The sequence below is a fragment of the Oratosquilla oratoria genome, chromosome 21, assembly GCF_046742065.1.
Source record: "Oratosquilla oratoria isolate Oo_2021 chromosome 21, ASM4674206v1, whole genome shotgun sequence".
NCBI lineage: Eukaryota > Metazoa > Arthropoda > Malacostraca > Stomatopoda > Squillidae > Oratosquilla > Oratosquilla oratoria.
The window spans coordinates 13,989,466-14,001,965 of record NC_134797.1 but is presented as its reverse complement, the minus strand read 5'-3'; the positions used below and the strand labels follow the sequence as shown (position 1 = coordinate 14,001,965).

Here is a 12,500-nt window from a genome sequence, read left to right as displayed (position 1 = left end):
ACCAGTCCTGGAGCGAGTCCAGGGCCAGTTGTACGCGAGAGCCGGAAAACTTGGCATTCGGAGAGGAATGCCAGATTCCGACATCGTCAGCGTATAATGAGTATTTAAGGTTCCGAGGTGGAGCGGGTAGAATATCGTTTATCAGCAACATAAAAAGTGTGGGGCTTAACACACTTCCCTGTGGTACGCCATTTTCTTGGGTGCGTACTGTTGAATAGTAATTTTGAATTTTGACCGAAAATGTGCGGTCTTTTAAAAAAATTTTGAATGAAAATAGGGAGATTCCCTCTAAGGCCAAGAGCATAGAGTTTTTTCGAGGATACCACGTCGCCATGCCATGTCGTAGGCTCTTTTCTAAATCCAAAAAGCAAGCAACAAGATATTCTTTCCTCTCGAAGGAGGAGAGGATATCTTGTTCTAATTTGACTAAATGGTCAAGACTACTTCTATTTTTCCTGAAACCACATTGGGCAGGAACTATTAAATTTTGAGATTCTAGTATGTATTTCAATCTGTTATTGGCCATACGTTCTAATACTTTGCATAAGCAGTTGGTAAGCGCTATAGGGCGATAAGAGGAAGGACTCTTTGGGTCCTTCCCCTTTTTGAGAATAGGTATGACGTGGGCATGTCTCCATGTTTTTGGGAATTCTTGACTAATCCAAATTGTGTTGTATATTTCTAATAATTTTTCCAGTGAAATTGAATTCAAGTGTTGCAGCATCTCATACCTAATCTCATCTGGGCCAGCAGAGGTTCCTCTACACGAGCTTAAGGCTTGTTTAAGCTCGTGTAGTTGGAAGGGGGTGTTATATTCGTAGTGTGTCTGTGTATGGAAGATCAGAGGTTCTGCTTCCCGTGTTTGTTTGTGTTGTAAAAAGGTTGGTGAATAGTTATTCGTGTTGCTTGTTTGCGTAAATGTGTCTGCGATTGTGTTTGCGATGTCCAGGGGAGCATCTACAAACTTGTTTCCAATTGTTAGGGTCTTAATGTTGGGCGTGTATTTGCCGTCTATTTTACGGACGGCTGACCAGATTTGTGATAGAGAAGTGTTTGCGTTTATAGTTGAGATGTAGTCATGCCAAGACGTACGTTTGGCATGTTTTATTGTTCTACGGGCCTCTGCTTGCGTCTTTTTAAAAGTAATGAAATGGGGTGCAATAGGGTTATTTTTAAAAGTTCGATATGCCCTATTCCGCTTGCAAAGTGCTTTTCTGCAGTCTGATGTCCACCAAGGAACTCTATGCTTGTGAAATACCGAGGTTTTTGGTATATGCTCATGCGCTGAATTCAAAATAGAGTTTGATAAATTGAAAATTTTGTCATCCATATTATCCCCTGTGATGTTGACGTTGGTGGTTGTGCGATACATTTCCCAGTTGGCCTTTTTGATGTTAAATTTGGGACAGGGAGGGGGTGAGTTGTCTCCGTAGGCTGGAGGAGCCGTAGTGTTGTTACCCCCTATTTTTATTATTACTGGGAAATGATCGCTTAGCATGGTGTCGTCATGCGTATCCCATTGGGTGTTGTCAGACAACGCAGGAGATGATATGGATAAATCTATACATGAAAATGAACCCCTAGTATTGTCTACTCGAGTGGGACTGCCAGTGTTTAGGAGGACCAGGTTGTTTGATTCGAGCACTTCTTCCATCTGCTCCCCTCGACGAGAGGTTCTTTTGCTACCCCACATGCGATGGTGGGAGTTAAAATCTCCCACTATCAGTTTGTGGTGGGGTAGTTGTTTGAAGAGCTCGTTTACCTCCTCTAGTGGGAAACGAGGGTCGGGAGGTAGATAAACGGAGCAGATGGTCGCGAGTTTGTTGTTTATTTTAGTTATGACAGCGACTGCTTCCAAGGTGGTGGCCAGTGGTAATTCCACTTGGGGAAGGCAGTCGCTGACTGCAACTGCGACCCCCCCTCCAGGCGCCAACCTGTCCTTCCTATAGGTGGTATAGTTCTTCAGTTGGAACTGAACACTGGGGTCAAGGTGGGTCTCTTGTAGACATATAACTGAGGGGTTGTTGAGTGAGTTAAAGATCGTTAAGTCATTTACTTTACTTCTAACACCTCGGCAATTCCACTGGATTATTTTCATTTTTTTTATTTATTTATTTATTTATTTATTTTTTTATTTTTTTATTTTTATTTATTTATTTATTTTTTTTTATCTGCTTCGGTTTCTTCCTTTCTTGGCCTTAGTGGGAGAGGTGTGTTTAGCCCCGGATGAACGGTCTGGGCTGGTAATAGGACTTAAAAGACGTTTTTGGGAAACGGAGATCTCCATATTGACATCCTCTTCTGTACGTGTGGACACACGTTTGGAAGGCTCTGGGATGGCCGGGGAAGGAAGGTGCGAGTGAGTTTGCCTTTGGCGGTGTTCTTTTTCCTTGGAGTGTTTGGTCTCTGTTTGTGTTTCAATGGTTCTATAGGTTTTCTTAACTGCCGAAGCATAGGAAGTTGCTCCGGAAGTACTAGTTGGTGTCACTAGTCTTTCCATCACACGTTTCCTTGCTTCGTAAAAGGATATGCCACAAGTTGCTTTTTCCGTACAAATTTGTTTTTCTATTTTGAAGGTGGGACAGTCTCGGGAGGTGGATGCATGATCGTTATTGGAGGGACAGTTGACACATTGAAACACGTTAGTAGAGCAAGCATCCGTTGGATGTTCGCCTGCACACTTACCGCATACGATTGATTGTTTGCTGCAGAATTTGGCAAGGTGACCATATTTGAAACACTTGTTGCAGCGCAAAGGGTTAGGGACATATGGTCGTGTTGGGACATGAATGTATCCTACTTTGACGTGGTCAGGGAGGGTTGTTGAATTGAAAGTGAGAATTAACAGGGGCGTGTTCACTCGCATGTTCCTTTCTCGGTCCAGTCGCGTTATGAATTTGACATCTAGTATTCCTTCCGATTTCATCTCGTCGAGGATGTCACACTCCTCCATGGTCACCAAGTCTCTGCAGTGGATTACTCCTCTGCAGGAGTTGAGTGATCTAGGGAGGGATGCAACAACATCGAATGAATGAAACTTCCTAGCCTTAAGTAGATCGCGTGTAGCTCTCCCAGAGTTGGTGGTAACTTGGAGGTCTCCGCTCCTAAGTTTTTTCACTTGGCTAATATCATCGGTAAATTGGGAAAGACATTTCTTAAGCATAAAAGGATTGAGGTCGGCTAATCGGGTCTGGTCGGAATGAATAAACACATGTCTTGCCTTGTCCGGGTCGATATTGGGGTCGTCAGGGGAAGTCTTCCTAGTTTGCAGGGATGGAGTTGAGGACTCCATCCTGCGCGTTGGGGTGGGGGGACGAGCCCCCTGGTACACAGAAAAAATGTGCTCAGCAGAGCAAAAATACAATATAAAGGGGGTCACACAGCTTCCTTTGGCGACTGGTGACAGCCGCGTAATAGGACCACTGTGTGCCCAGTGGTACGGGGTCTACACTACTTCTAAACTACGATAGATGTTGCTAGATTTCGCCGGGCCGGACGACGAAGAAGTCTCACGAGCCAACAAGGGCTCGTGCGGATCCCGGAGAGCTACGAAATAACGAGAAAGGTGGTACAAGGAAAAAGTACTGGGAAATGCCCAGAGGTGGGTGGCAGTGTAACTGCCAAAAAAGCTTTCCAACGTAAAGCTGGACCACGATTACAGTTAACTCTAGGGAGTAGCCCTAGCAAGCTTAACTATGCTCGTGTGAGTGCGTCTGTCTGCTGCCAAGGGCTGCCGACGACTGTGACCCGGCAGTCGCAATTCGAATCTGGTACAGTGACATAAGCGATGCCAAGAGCTTGTCTTGTTTTCTTAAAGAGTTTGGTCCAATCTGAACACATTGGGCTTCTTAGAATCACAACGAAGCATACAGGAGACCTTTCGGTCCATAGAAGTAAATACGATAGATTACGTTAACAGATAATTAACTAAAATTTTCTACTTTGAAGTTTAGTCGTCTTGGGTGTGAAACTGATGATGTGTTTGGAAAAATGTTTCTACCTATTTTCAGGTTAAAGTTACGTCTTGATAATTTCCTCTCGATTAGTAATTAGAATGACAAAAATAATTCAATTATGGTCTTATCCATTTTATCTTATCAATTCAAATTGATTCTCCCTATTCATGGAGCCAATTGGTTAAAAAGTCTTAAGCCGTTCCTTTATAACTTGTTTCTGAACTTTTTTTTTTTTTTTTTTTGTATGGGCTTATCGACTCACCGCTGTATCTAGTGGAAGGAATAATATTGATCTGAAATAACAGCTTGGTAGTAGGTTGTTTTTTAGTTAAAAGGTCGGGCTATCAGAAAAAATAAATAAATAGATATATAAAGAAATAGACGCATAAAGAATAAATGAATAGACATATAGAAAAATATGTAAAATATTGATCAGAAAGTAGACAAATATTCGTACATAAGTATTTGAAGGATGAAATTTGAACATGTAAAATGTGAAAATTGAAAAACGTAAAAATGTTAAAACATAAAAAGTAAAATAAAATATATATACATTATATAAATATATATACATATATATATATATGCATATATATACATATGTATTTATATACATGTATATATATCTTTATATACATATATATATATACAGTATATATATATATATATATATATATATATATATATATATATATATATATACATACACACACACACACACACAATTATGTATATATATATATATATATATATATATATATATATATATCTATTTATATATATACATACACACACACACACACACACACACACACACACACACACACACACACACAGAGAGACACACACACACACACACACACACACGCACTCACACACACACACACAAACACACAGACACACACCTGCTTTCCCACCCTAGACACCGTCACCTATATATGACCAGAGAAAATGCAGCTTGCTATTATTCGGTGAGTTCATTACATATTCATGAACTCCATGTTCTAGATACTTCAGCAACAGTTTTTTGAATCTCCATCATAGGTTACTAAATACGCAGTTATATGCAGTCAATAGGCTTTTGTGGTACCCTAACGGACCGGAGTCACGCAGCGTTGCTGTACATTTAGAAAATCTCCACTAACAGGAATATTAATCCACTCTTCATTTATTTCTATTTTTGTTTTGTTTTGGTTATTAATTAATTCTTTATCTATTTATTTTTACTTTATCCCTTGTTTCTGGTGTCATTTTTTTTTTTTTTTAATATTTCTATCCCCCTCCTAAGACTCCACCTATTTTTTTCTCTCTTGCTTCTTTTGTTTGGAGGGATAAGAATGCCGTCACAGTATTCCCGTGCCTATTGTAAAAGGTGATTAAATAGGACTCAGCGACAGGACTGGGGGTTCCACTGTCTGTATTTTTGTCTTCTGAGATTAGTCAAGGCATACCTTCCGTTGGATGTTTTTTTATTTATTTATGAGCGTCTGGGGTGAACAAAGTTAGTGATGATATCTGAGGGGCGGCATCCATTCTATTTTGCCTTGAAATAAGAATGAAGGAGACTGTAAGAGACCATAAATCTTATACTAAGCAGTTCTATGTCCACCACCACCTATTATCCCCATTCATAACTATCTAACCAAACGACCAATAGTTTCAGCACTCACTACATGGTTACCAAGTCTATTCCATTCGTTAACCACTTTGTTGGTAAACTAGTTTTTGCCTGTTTCTTTCATAAATCAAAATTTGTCCAATTTAAACCCATTACTGCGGGTCCTACCATTACTGTGATCTTAGTAGGCGATCTGCAATTGCTCTGCTGGGCAATTATCCTTAGGTCATTTGGCGTAGGTGAACAGTTTGGTGCTATGCTCTGGAATTAGCGCGAGCAAATCACTAGTAAAGAAATTCAACAGTGCACTTGAGAACACCGTTCCTTAGGGGATTCCATTATATAATCTTTTGATCCTAGATATATGATAATCTGCACTTATTTCGAGCTAAGAAGTTTGTTAGCCATTTCTGGTCGTTGTTGTGGTTATCTGCCTCCATGATCTTCATCTTTTTTTATAGTGCGTGTCTGGGCACCTTATCGAATATCTTATCTATGCCAACGTAACTGTTCCTCCTACTGGTACTTTCTTGACATGTTCCTTCAGTACTTGCCGAGTGATTTTTTAGAGAAGTGTGCTCGTTGGGTGGTTATTCTTAGATCCATGCTGGTTCGGGGAGGTGGGTATTTTCTTATTTCTATTCATTTTTCTATTTTTTTTCTAAGATCAGTCTTTCTATCAATTTGGATATAGTGGATAGTAGGGAGAATGTCAGTAGGGAGATGACGGTTTTTTGGAGGTTTGTTTGGTTTTAAGATGGGCATTACTCGTGCTCCTGTCCAGACTGATGGGGTTTTGTTGTTCTTCCAAGATTGGGATGGTGTTGCCCGAGCGGGTTAGAGCGTCGGTGTTTGCAGCGGAGGTCGAGATGACGGAGATTAGAACCCGGCCACCAGCGAGTTGGACCAAGGACATGGTTCATCAAATTCCACGCTACAAAGTCCCCTGTAAGGAGCACCGTCCTAGCCCCCTGATAGGGGGATTTCAAGACATTAAACCGAAACCAGGAGTGGTAGATGTAACTTCAGGATCTCCATCGCTTTTGTAGCCAAGAATTTTGAATTTGTTGCTTGAAAATCTTGTTTGGGCTTTCTACATAGGAATTGTTTTACATCTTTGTTGGGAAAGGGATGGAGTGACAGCTGTGGCTCGTGTTATCGGGAATCTTTTTGATTATATTTCTCCTTTCTGGAATATTATTTTGAAACTTGTTTTGGAGAAATGTTTATCTATGGTATATCACTGCTGTTTTGATTATAGGAATTTTCGTTAATTTGTTTTTACTAATTTATTGTTGAGTGTGGGTTTACCTGATCTTTTTTTAATGATCTTTAGCACACTCCACATTGGTTTTATTTATTTATTCATTTCTATGTTTATTTTTTTGTTTTTGTTTTTGTTTTTTGTATGTCTTTCATTTTTTTTTTTTTTTTTTGCTTGTTTTGCTTAGAGGGACTTTTGGGCTCTAATGAGTTCAAGATTTCTACAAGAATCATATTAAAAAAAATTTAATGGGCCCTTACGCCGTTTCACGGTAAAAAGGATTACACCCGAAGGAGCGCTGTACTCGATCATAGGCTGTGAGGGTTTTTTGTGAACATGCCTGAAACAAATCTGAAATTATGCCACCAACAAAACCGACTTTCTACGGCGTTCCGGTTGATTCGAGGGAAGAGGAATGGCCAGAGCTACTTCAAAATTGGCAGTCCAAAGGTATCGCCATTTCTGGAAATGGGTAACGGAGAAGAAGAAGCTCGACAAGAAGGAGTTAAACAACGAGAAGACTAAAGCTCGAAAAAGTGAACATAAGGAGAAGTTTCCTAGCCTCTATGACGACAGCCAAACAAAGAAGTTTCAAGTAAAAGAGGAGATAAAGTTATTCCAGAGAAAGGCGATAGCCTTTAACGAGCTCCTGAAAGAACAGAAAAATTACGTCTACGACGAAGGTTTGCTTGATTCCTTGGAGCCCTATAGTGGAGAGATTTCCGAAGAAAGGGTAGAAAGTTTCATCAAACACTACTTCGCTGGCTATAAGAACTTCACCAAAAACGGAGGTAGGTCTGATCACACAGACTACCAGAAACACTATCTCTGTACGAGTTTAGGGACACAAAAACGCATTCAAAAGGCGAAAGCCTACGCCATAAAAACAGCTCAAAAACGAGCCCCCGAGCCAAAAAAGGAAGAAGAAAGCGTTCCCATGATTGTCGAAGAAGGAGAAGAAGAGCAAGAACAAACTGCGGGACCTGCCAGAGCGAAGCTCGAGGAGTTTGAGAGTAGTCCCTCTCCTCAAACCATAATAGAAGAGCAACATCCTGTCACGTCTGCAGACATGGAAACGGAGAAAATTGTCTCCGCCGCCGCACCTGCTGGTGACACACTAGCAGAGCAAAGGCAAAGCCTCAAAGAGCTCAAGGCTCAAAACCGTGAAGTTAGACAAAGGCGCCCCAAGCGGACAAAAGCTGAAATAACTAAAGAAGTCAAGATGTCTAGAGATATTAAGAATGAAATCAAGCTCATGAGATTGCGTGCAAAGATTCCCGCTGGCGGTTTTCTCTCCTGTGCCATCATTCCCAAACCGTCCGAGGACGAAGAAGTTCGTGCTGGAGTCCTAGAAAGAATAGCCAGTGTGCGCGAAGCGCGTGAAGAACGCAGTAAGAAACCCGTGTTCCTAGAGATGAAAGAGCGAATGCTCAGCACGTTTTGCGGTTACATCTCTGAAACCAGCGAAGCCAAGGTGCCTCAGCACTCGGTAGGCGAGATGGGCGCCTATAGATGCAAGCACTGCCAAGCGTTACTCTTCAAGAGAGAACGAAAGACGTTATGTTGTAACGGAGGAAAAACACCCAAGGCAATATACGAGTTGTCACCCCTGGGCGATAACATCAAAGGCTTCTACGACGGTTCCTCCAAACTGTCGATCCACTTTCTTGATAACATCGTAGGGTTTAACAGTATCTTCTCTTTTACGTCCTTTGCGTCCTCGGGGACCTTGGAGGACAAAAGAGAGTCTGCAATCTTCTACAAAATCCAGGGTAAAATTTACCACCGTCTGGGTGGCATGAAGCCTAACTTGATGATTACGGAAGACGACAGCAGTCGTTTGGGTCTCAAAGATCCAACGTCAAGGAAAACGTTTTGGAAATCTGCAGTAAATTTCCTGGATTTGTACTTCTACCACGACAAGGAACAGCAATTAAAACTACGCTGCAACAGGTTTACCTACAGAAATAAAGACGGCGAGAGTCCCGAGACGTCTAAGCGTAGGAAACGCGAGGACGAACAATACCGAAGGAATGAGGGAATTATAGAGCTGTTATACACGTATTTGGTTAACAACAACGCTGCGCTGAGGGAAATCCTCAAAGAGGCGGAGACGTCAGCGAAGCTGGTCCAGGCTTACGTTACTCAGCACAGCTCTTTGCCAGACGTTACCATCACTCTTAAGACAGCAGAAAACGTCTCCACCAGGGAACACAAGGGCGTCTACCATCTACCGACGGCTTCCTGCCAAGTAGGGGCGATAGTCAACCTGGGTCCAGATACCGATACTTTGAAGGTCAGAATAGCGTCGCCTCTGCCCGATTCGAAATATGCCATCAAGATGATTAGCTCTACCAACTACTTCTACGATCTCTTCCAGTATCCCATGTTGATCCCCAACGGAGACAAAGGTTACAGCTTGAATATGGAAAAGAATGGCTCCGCCAAAAGACTGACTGCGCTCATGTACTACTCGGCCCTTTACATGGAGAGAGAAGGGATCTTCAACCACATCACAAAATGCCGTCGGTTGTTCCAGCAGTTTGTGGTCGATAACTACGTAAAAATCGAGTCTAGCCGGTTGTGTTATTTTGAGCACCAACACTCCGGCATGCGCAACGAGAGGGCCGACGTGCTGAGCTCTGCCGACAAAAGTGGTGTCGGGCAACGCATAGTGCTCTCACCGTCGTTTGTTGGAGGGCCCAGATACATGAAAGAGCGCCAACAGGATGCCCTGGCCTACGTTACGGCCTACGGGTCGCCCGACTACTTCATAACCTTCACTATGAACCCTAGATGGCCGGAGGTGTTAGAGGTGGTGAAGAAATTTGGCGGACCAGGGACCCAAGGGGCCGACAGGCCGGATCTTATGAGCAGGATCTTCAAGCTGAAGCTGGATAGCCTAATGGACGACCTGATACACAAAAAGGCCTTCGGGGCCGTCAAAGCTTATCTCTATAGTGTAGAATGGCAGAAACGCGGCTTGCCGCACGCCCACATACTATTGTGGATGGCTGTTCGCGTCATCGCGGATACTGTATAGCAAGTCATAAGAGCCGAGATACCCGACAAGGAAAAGGAGCCGAGGCTCTACGACACCGTCACTCGGTGCATGATACACGGACCCTGCAAGGGTTATGACGAGTCACAACTGTGTTGCCAAGTAAAGAGCAAGAAACCCGGGCAGTGTGGCAAAGGATTCCCCAAGACGTGCAGAAATGAGCTGCTCTTTGGAAACAGCGGTTATCCCGAGTACGTCAGACGTTCCATAGGAGAAGGAGGTAACTCCTTCAAATTGAAGCTGAAGGACGGCCCCGTTACCGTAGACAATACTTGGGTTGTCCCTTACAACCCTTATCTTTGTATAAAATACGATGCACACATCAACGTCGAATGTTCCAATTCTATAAAGGCTATAGCCTACGTCACAAAGTACGTGAACAAGGGGTCGGACAAGGTGTTGTTCACAAAGACGACGGGAGAAGAAGACAACCGAGTCGTCAACGAGGTTAAAAATTATCAAGAGGCCAGATATGTCAACTCTAACGAGGCTGCGTGGAAGATCTTCAAGTTCGACATCCACAAGTGCTACCCTCCGGTGTTTATGCTGGATCTACACCTAGAGGGCGAGAAAGCCATCTTCTACAACGAGCGTATGACGGCGGCTCAAATTGCCAGAAAGGCCAAGGCCGATACCCAGCTAACTGCTTTTTTCAAGCTTTGCCAGAAGGACGAGTTTGCGAGAACGTTATACTATCACCAATTACCGCTCCACTACGTATATAATCTTCAGGAGACTATATGGGAAGAACGTAACGGAAATACATACAGTCTCGGACGCATACGTGCTGTAACCACAAAAACCGTAGAGCTCTTTTACCTCAGGTTGCTGCTAACCCATAAAAAGGGTCCCAAGTCGTACGAAGACCTCAGAACAGTAAACGGCGTCATGTACGAAACTAATCGCGAAGCTGTGAAGGCCCTAGGGTTGTTAACCGACGAAGCCACCTGGAAAGACACCATAATGGAGATCATTAACCACACAAACGACAGGAGACAACTCAGAGATATGCCAGTATGTTGGTCTTTTCTGACCTCGAGGACCAGTCCGAGATATGGGAAGAGATAAAGGACTATTTTTCCAGCGATTACTTGAACATGGCAAACCTAACAGATTACAACGACGAAATCTACCTGGATGCCCTGGATGACATCCAGCAACACGTGCTTAATTGTGGAGGGGGTTCAATCACCCAATACGGTCTCCCTGCTTCTAGAGGGGGCGTACGCCCCTCCAATCTCATCAGGAGAGAGAAGGCATATAACAAACAAAAGTTGAAGGAGTCTGTGGAGGAAAAAGTTAAGCTTCTCAACGACAAGCAGCGGCAAATCTATGACACTGTCATGTATCGAGTCGAGAATAGTCACCGTTACAGGAACAATGGTGTGTTTGTCAACGCCGCTGGCGGAACTGGCAAGTCTTTCGTTTTGAATCTATTGATCGATACGGTCCGTTCACAGGGGAAGGTTGCCTTGGCGGTAGCCTCATCCGGGATTGCGGCTACAGTCCTCTCTGGGGGCCGCACGGCCCATAACATGTTCAAAATACCCTTGATGGAGTATGACGAGACTAGGGCGTGTAGCATCAACAAGAACACGGAATTGGCGAGGCTTCTGCAGCAGACTCAGCTGATCGTCTGGGACGAAGTCGTGATGGCCAACAAGAATATGCTGACTGCCGTAGATATCACTCTCCGAGATATCATGGATAACGACGATTTCATGGGAGGAAAAGTGTTTGTCTGCGCAGGAGACTTTCGCCAGATCTTACCGGTCATAAGAAATGGAGGGAAGACGGAGGAGCTAGCCTACTGCATCAAGTCGAGCTACATGTGGGACGGGCTCACCAAGCTAGAACTAACAGAAAACGTTCGTCTCAAGAAGGACGATGTCAAGAATAACAAGTTTGCGAAGCAACTTTTGTCGCTGGGGACTCGCGATGCCGGCGAGCTCTTCTTTGAGAAAGGTTTCGGGGTACGAGCAAATTCGCGGGAGGAGTTGGTTTTCAAGGTTTACGACGATTTGAAGGCAAACCACTTGAACCTCTCCTACTTCGAGAAGAGATCGATAGTCTCGCCCACTAACGACGATGTCGGCTGCGTCAATCAACTCATCTACGATCTCAACGAGGAGAAGGAGGTCGTCTATTACAGCGTTGACACGCCGTCGGATCCAGAACCCGACGTACAAGCCTCTGTTTTCAACTCCATGTGCAGCCCGTCGGTGCCGCTGCACGACTTGAGGTTGAAGATTGGCTGTATTGTCATGGTAATGAGGAACATTTGTCCTCCTAGGATATGCAACGGAACCCGTTTAATGATTACTAATCCCAAGAAACACGTTGTTGTGGGCAAAATATTAGGAGGAACATATCGGGGCGAGCAAGTCTTGATCCCGCGGGTCGTGTTAGAGGCCCAAGATACCCCTGTCCCATTCAAGCGTAAGCAATTTCCTATCAAGTTAAGCTACGTCATGACTATCAACAAGAGTCAGGGACAAACTTTTGATCGTTGTGGACTGTTGCTGGACTCGGTACAGTGCTTCGCACACGGACAGTTGTATGTAGCCTGTTCTAGGGTAACAAATTGGGATGCTTTGGTGT

The 12,500-nt window shown here is 43.6% G+C and overlaps 2 protein-coding genes across 2 annotated transcripts in view; both read left to right on the top strand.

The window, feature by feature from the left end:
• Positions 1–9,950: 9,950 nt before the first annotated feature.
• On the top strand, positions 9,951–10,967 carry LOC143037020 (uncharacterized). The gene has a single exon (XM_076205124.1). It carries the CDS (start codon positions 9,951–9,953, stop codon positions 10,965–10,967), a length of 1,017 nt encoding a protein of 338 aa, XP_076061239.1.
• Positions 10,968–10,996: 29 nt separating this feature from the next.
• Positions 10,997–12,500, top strand: part of LOC143037019 (ATP-dependent DNA helicase Pif1-like) — a 3,573-nt gene continuing 2,069 nt past the window's right edge. Inside the window, exon 1 of the mRNA XM_076205123.1 lies at positions 10,997–12,500. This exon is cut by the window's right edge and continues 479 nt beyond it. Within this exon, the coding sequence (XP_076061238.1) occupies positions 10,997–12,500 (1,504 nt within the window).

Coding starts and splice junctions, on each gene's coding strand:
- LOC143037020 (XM_076205124.1), top strand. CDS start 9,951: ATGATACACGGACCCTGCAAGGGTTATGACGAGTCACAACTGTGTTGC.